Below are 7,070 nucleotides of genomic sequence, written 5' to 3' on the forward strand. Positions count from 1 at the left end.
AATATATTTTGTAATAATGAAAATGATGTGTCATAATTCACTGAGCAATCAGCTTGTGCACAGATTCCAGGAACTGATTAATGAATGTGCGTGTTTATACCACTATTATTTTAATGAAAGAAAAGGCCCCATGAAAGTCCCTTTCTCCCTCAAATAAATCATTCTAAGCCCCTGTATTAATGGAACAAACCCAAGACTGTTCAGTTACAGACATTGTTGCAGACCTTTCACTGTGGGGAACAAAAAGTCACTCAGAAGACAAGAATAAATCAAGGGCACCTCGCACAGTCATGCACATTGTTCTCTGTGTCCAGCTCTGCTTGGTGCACTTATGAGCATTTGGACAACGATGACGAGAGAGGCGTGGAGCATGTTTTTCAGATATAATGTAGCCAGTACGTTGTAGACAGAAAGACACACATTTAACTGGATGTTCTCTGCATGGAAGATCAGGTGAGGTGAGTACATTTGCAACGCAGAGGCCGTGTTACATTTAATTGCTATAAGCAAATGGAGTGCAATGGAATGTTGTGGGGACTTCTTGTCAGGTCAGTGTCAAATAGTGAGAGGGGGGCTGATATGTCTCTGTGACTGGTGTGTTTGTTAAAAGCCCTGCCCTATGGAGTCCAAAAGGGCAACATTCAAGGCACAATAGTTATGTACCACCAGTTTAGAGACTGTTGGGTTCTTAGGAGTGGCTCGTCTGTCTGTTGAATAATGTTTACTTAGGGAGTTTTGCTTTCATAATAAATTACTGTCTTGCCAGCAGCTGCTGATAACGCAGAAAAGAAAAGTCATTGGCAAGGATTAACTTCTCATTTATACTGTCTGGCCAGAACCTGAATGGTGTACAAAAACATCAGTTCCCAGAATGCAGTGGTGCCAGTGGGCGGAGGGTTGGAGGAAGCAGTCTTACCTGCCAGGAAAGGTAGGGTGGGACTCAATTGTTTGTGAGTGAATGAATGTGTGGGGGAGGGAGAAAGAGAGTGTAAGGACAACAGGTGCATTGCAGAAGCTCTTAAAGAGACATAAAGCAACAAGAACAAGAGCAACGGAGATAAACAAAAACAAAAATTTTGAATGGCGACAGTTATTATGCTTTAGAGAACTGCCAGCACTTGGCATCCTTACTTGAGGGAAAGATTAAGTCTCTGATCTCGAATAATATTGTTAGAGGTGAAAGAAGCTTTTCACTGGACCTGTTCTTCACCGGATTGCTGAGGGAGACGAATAGCCTCCCCCTTGTGCAGGGCAAAGCTTTGTTATTCACAGGAGGAGAGGAAAAGAGAAGGAACTAACTATCCGTTGTGGGTGAACACACATTCAGTTTTTGAGCTGACGAATGGTACAAGGTTCTGGGGTCTTTTGTTCTGCCACGCAGCTCTTTGGGGACACCCGAGCTGGCCTGAGAGTTACTGTGGCTGTGGTGTGTCACAGGACTCCCACACCTCTGAATTACCTCCTGCAATCTGACACAAGGACCCGAGACTAAGGAATTTGGTGTTTTTTTTTTTTTTTTGCCTGGATAAAGAAATTGGAAAAACAAACTGAGAAGTGCTGTTATTGACAGTCAGGGTAGTAAGAAAAGTTGTCTCCATTCCTGGAAGCTGAAGGCACAAGATAATTTCAGACTTTCTTTCCGATCCTCACTATGCAGTCTACAGGGTCAGGGCAGGATGATGCCTTCGACTTCCTGTTCAAGATCATCCTTATTGGAGACTCCAACGTGGGCAAAACATGCGTGGTCCAGAGCTTCAAGACCGGGGTCTTTGCTGAGAAGCAACAGAACACTATCGGAGTGGACTTCACTGTTCGGACCTTGGACATTGAGGGAAAGAAGGTTAAGGTAGGCTTGAGATTTTTTGTCCTGTTCTTTATTATTTCCTGCTATCTACCTACAATCCATTCTACCCATGACCTTTTAGTGTTCACTTTAGAATATAAAATGAATGTGTTATGCTTGGGTAGTGCTATAGGACTGGATTCAGTGTTGGATATTGTTACTTAAGATTGGGGTTCTCTAATGTTTCATCTCAAGATTCCCTAAAATATATTACCCTTTGGCAGATCCCAACCTCAGTTACAGTTTTCCCACCTTTATCAAACTCTTCCTACAGGCAGCAATGCAGTGCCAGTTTAACACAGCAGTACCATGTCCAAATCCTCCTGCAATCAAATTATGGGTCTAGAGGAGATGACTAGCTATTTAGAACAATATAAATATATAACAATTACAACGATCAAAACATTAACAAGGATGTGCAAACCCAATACAGATTATTTTTTAAATTTTGAAAAATGGAGATGTAAACAAAACACCTTGGAGACAACTCGATATAGGCTCAATAAATAAGATACAGTCAACATTTGTCCTGAACTTTTATTTACTCATAAAATAAATGCAACTTTTTCTTCACAAACACAATTTGTCGGATTCAGTGCTGAACAATATTAGCTCATTCAAGTATTGGGAAGGACAAATGTCATTCATTTTGTTGTTAAAGTTAAAAAGTTAAGGGGAAACATTAGCATTAGAATCCAGGATAAATCTTTTGAGAAAAGACTGTGAAGTGGGCCATCATGCAGTATGAATGAGATCTTAATCTTACACGTGGTGCCACTGTAGTCTCAGGTAGGCAGTGAGATCCAGTAAAACCAGAAATGGGTCTGCCTGGTTTCAGTGATCCCACGCCCATCGGCACTGGACCCATTTGCCTTTCCTGTTCCAAATTTCACCATCTCTGCAAAGTCATCTGTATATACAGCAAATGGACCTAGTACTGCTGTTTATATTAGCAAGCTCAATCAGTGCAGTGAGATCCCCCTGTGTGTGTGTGTGTGTGTGTGCGTGTGTGCGTGCATGTGTGTGTGTGTAATGAGAGGCTGTGAGCTTGTGGTAGCACCTCACGCAGTACTATAGCCTCTTGACTGCATTGTTCCTGAACCAGTTGGGTGTTAACAGGTATGGAACGCGAGGAATGCTTTGCCTGGTGTGTCTTAAACAGAACAGAACAATCCTGTTCTTCTGCATTTTTTCCTTAGTCACGTTGGCAAGTACATTCTCCATATTGAAAATGATGGAAAATTTAACCATTTTTAATTAATGTCCGTTTAATCTTTAATTGCTTTTATAGTTGTTTTCTTGGTACTGATGGATTATGGCGTTGAGTCAAAGCTTATTATAGTATGCAAATAATCTGAAGTAAATATCTGTATCCCACAGCTAGAGGCAATTGAATGCGTAATATTTGTTCTACACTTCAGTGAAAGATTAATAAGGTCAAATGTGCATTGGTTTAGATTTCACAAGGGGCTGACATGACCACGTGTGTGCGCGTGCGCGTGCGCGCGTGTGTGTATGTGTAAGAAAGAAAGAGAAAGAGGGAGAGAGAGACCTAGCAAGTGAAGGTGTAAGTGCATGAAAGGGTGTCAGGTGTGTAGGTCACCATGGCAATGTAACTGCACTAAGGCAGAGTGCAGCAGGGAGAGGCAGAGAGGAATCTCAGTGGCCTGCAGTTCTTTTTTATCTCGACTGCTTGTATCTGCTAGGAGAACAATCTTGCCTCTTACAAGATACCAGAAGTGAAAGAGGGAAGGTGTTAAGGGGTTCAAAGGCACTTTCATGTACATTTTCATAATGTATTTTTTAAAATATGGGCAAGATGGGAATGAGTGCACAGGTACTGTATTATGGAAATGTGAAGCTAAACTGGCTTTTGCTTTGAGAGAGTCACTGTGATAAAATATCCTCCCCTGCTGACAGCAGACGGAACAAAAAAAAAAAAGGCTTAACCTAGAAAACTTTAACCAGGACAAGAATGCGAACAAAAACAGCAGTGCTCAGGTAAGAAAAAAACAAACAAACATAGATTAAGGTAGAACTGACACCGATAACCTACCCCCACCTCCCTCCAAGTTAATCTGTTTGCTCATTAGGGCCTAGCTAGTCCCAGTTGACCGGGGTTTCTTCCTTATTTGACTGCCCTAACTAGAGGAACAGCTCTAACCTCCACATCTCCCAAATTTAATATAGTCATAAAGGCACAGTGGTACCACTAGGTAACCTTATATTCAAAAGTCATTCACCATTTAACTTTTTTGCAACCTCCTATCTAAACGAGAACCTCATCTGAGGGGTATAATTGTTTAAGGATGATGGTGTATGAGATGATGTATTATATTGTGTTATAGTGTACTGTACTGCACACTCTTACTTGTACCTACATGTGTCCTTGATACACAGCTGATCCTATGGAAAACTGATCCGAGGGTCACTTTTCTATATAGCATACAAAAGTCACCCCCCTCCCCCCCAAAGAATTATATAATATGAAATATTCTTCAGAATTATGACTATGTAAAATATGTTAATTGGAAAATGAAAAATTCCTGTATGTAAATGCTTGGTCATGTATATATGTATAGCATAGAAACATGACCCTGGTTTTGTGATAGGAAAATGTCCTGCAGTTATATATTTGTTTTATTTGTTATTTATTTATTTGTTCAGGGCAACCCTGGGCCACGTAATTCAAGTTTTTTAAAATGTGATTTAAGTGATTTATGTTCGAGCACTTTGGGACCACAACAATATTTTTGTTTAGGGGTTTGCTTTGCTTTGATGTTGACATTGGCTGAAGACTTGTTTTTCTTTTTCTTTTTTTATGATCTGATCACGTGTCTGCGTTGTGCTGTATCAGATGCAGGTGTGGGACACAGCGGGGCAGGAGCGGTTCCGCACCATCACCCAGAGCTACTACCGCAGCGCCCACGGCGCCATGATCACCTACGACCTGACGCGCCGCGGCACCTTCGATTCCGTCGCGCACTGGATCCGCGAGGTGCACCAGTACGGAGCTGCTAGTGTGGTGCTCATACTCATAGGTGAGTGCTACTGGCCGTGTATTAATACATGACATCCATCCATCCATTTCCTTAAACCGCTTATTCCTGGTCGAGGTTGGGGGAGGGGGGCATGCAGTGGGCAAGAGGATTACACCACTGTGCCGTCCTATTGCGTAACATAATTCACTAAATACTAATGCAATATAATGAAATCAAGAAATACTTTACATATTGTCCATTCATAGAGATGGTCATTTCTTACTGAGGCAATTCAGGTTAAAAACCATGCTGAACGGTACTAAAGAATTGAGAAATAAACTCACCTATAATTGAAACCTGCAACCTCTGAGGTACAAGGCAGTTCCTTAATCACTGCACCATACTGCCATATGTGTTGTGGGATGAGGTCCAGAGAAAATTGTATGCCAGTGAGGCTGGCATTCCATGCTACTGTATTACATGTCACATTCCACTCTGTCATTTTGGATGACTTTTTTCTAGTAGCTTCAGTAGTTGTGTGCTTCCTGGGGAGGTCCATTGACCTGGTTTCACAAAGCATTTCAAGTGCTGGCACTTATTTTTGGCTGACCATGATGGCTGTTTGACCCTCCTAATATGCCATCTGTGCCCAACTCCTCGCCACTTCACCCCAAAACTATGGGAACTGACGCCCCACCTGATCCTCAGCACATGAACAACTCATTTTTTGTGTGACATTTATCATTATCACGCCTAAATGCATGCCTGACCTTCTCTCCTATTGCCTCCCCCTCATACAGGGAACAAGGCAGACCTGGATTCTCAGCGGCAGGTGCTTTTTGAGGATGCATGCACGCTGGCCGAGGAGCAAGGGGTGCTGGCTGCCCTGGAGACGTCTGCCAAAGAGTGCCAGAACGTGGAGGAGGCCTTCATGCTAATGGCCAGGGAGCTGATGGTGCGGAATGGCATGATGGTCCAACAGCAGCCGGGATACCAGGACTCCTCCCATGTCCTCCTGCGCACCAACTCCCGCACAATCAACAGCCCAGGGCCTTCGGAGAAGAAGTCATGTGATTGCTGAGAAGCAACGGAGGGAGAGGAGGAGCACAGGGGAAGGGCAATGGCTGTGAGGAACCCTGGCCAGAGTGGGTAACTCTGCGACTGTCCTGCAGCAGCCTGGCGCTTCCCCTCTCGATAGTGAAAGCGGAACGTGATGTCACGTTACTGCTTTCCACAAAAAGTGTCTGGCCCTTAAGATGGGCTACAGTGTGGGTCACGTGACCTGTAGAATGCAACTGCTAGGGAAAAAGGGAAAAGAAACGAGGTGTCACTCAAGGCTTGCTTGAGTTGTTGTGATTGCAACAGCAGGAAGTACTGTAAAACTCAGCACTCGAGTGCTGTTTTATATTTTATTTTAAGCTGTGAACACAAACGCTGCAGTGCAGCTCTTTCTGTGTTATTTTAAAGTCGCTCTGGGCTTTTAAAGGTGACGAGCTTTGGCTCAGTGCCGTCTTGCCTACAGCACCTCATCACACCAATGTCACAACAGTGATGAGGTGGAAATCACAGTAGTAAAAAAAGCAAGTGGAATGTGTGCTGTGATCGTGTCAGATGGAAGAAGTCATACCACTGGCAGGACTTTTGGTTTCATGTTCCATTCTGTCTGAATGAATGTTACTCTCTCAGTGCCAGATGCACACTTGTACGTATTATGTTTTATTTCCTAACAGAAACGTGTTTCAGTGTCTTAATGAACATTTTAGACAGGATGTAGATTCTTCTCTTCTATTCCTTTTGTTTCCATTATTGTATGTCCTTTGAGACGAATTGTGCTGACATATTTACAATAACACTGGTCCTGTGTCCATTGTAATTTTGGCTATTTATTTGTGCCTTAGACGAAGTCCGCATGCCGATATTGTATCATTGCTAATTTGCAATAAATGCATGCAAAATGTGTTGGGTTTTAAAATGACTTGTTCCTGTGTCTTTTTCCTCCACTGTCAGCCTGACCTCTTTTTCACTCATAAAAGAAATGCATGATACTGGACTGGATGCTGACATGGCAAAGCAAGCCCCATCAAACAGCCCTTGCCATTTGAACTCCCTGCAGCTTTGCAGATGAAGAGTTTGTAGAACTCTATATTTGCAAACAACTTTTTTTCCTAGAAATGTCATCCACTTTATGGGAGGCCCAAAAGGTTTTTCTGAGGGGCAAGGTGATTGGCCATTCTTTACAAAAAGAA

The 7,070-nt window shown here is 42.8% G+C and overlaps 1 protein-coding gene across 1 annotated transcript; it reads left to right on the forward strand.

The window, feature by feature from the left end:
* The first annotated feature begins 381 nt into the window (after positions 1–381).
* On the forward strand, positions 382–6,796 carry LOC135259237 (ras-related protein Rab-19). The gene is made up of 5 exons (XM_064343358.1): positions 382–458; positions 837–928; positions 1,658–1,846; positions 4,701–4,884; positions 5,625–6,796. The coding sequence occupies exons 2-5, from the start codon at positions 872–874 to the stop codon at positions 5,903–5,905; spliced, it is 711 nt and encodes a 236-aa protein (XP_064199428.1). The 5' UTR covers positions 382–458; positions 837–871; the 3' UTR covers positions 5,906–6,796.
* Positions 6,797–7,070: the final 274 nt, after the last annotated feature.

This window comes from Anguilla rostrata, chromosome 7, assembly GCF_018555375.3.
Source record: "Anguilla rostrata isolate EN2019 chromosome 7, ASM1855537v3, whole genome shotgun sequence".
Taxonomy (NCBI): Eukaryota; Metazoa; Chordata; class Actinopteri; order Anguilliformes; family Anguillidae; genus Anguilla; species Anguilla rostrata.

Coding starts and splice junctions, on each gene's coding strand:
- LOC135259237 (XM_064343358.1), top strand. CDS start 872: ATGCAGTGGTGCCAGTGGGCGGAGGGTTGGAGGAAGCAGTCTTACCTG. Junction 929..1,657: donor AGTCTTACCTGCCAGGAAAG/GTAGGGTGGGAC, acceptor CTCACTATGCAG/TCTACAGGGTCAGGGCAGGA. Junction 1,847..4,700: donor TTGAGGGAAAGAAGGTTAAG/GTAGGCTTGAGA, acceptor GTGCTGTATCAG/ATGCAGGTGTGGGACACAGC.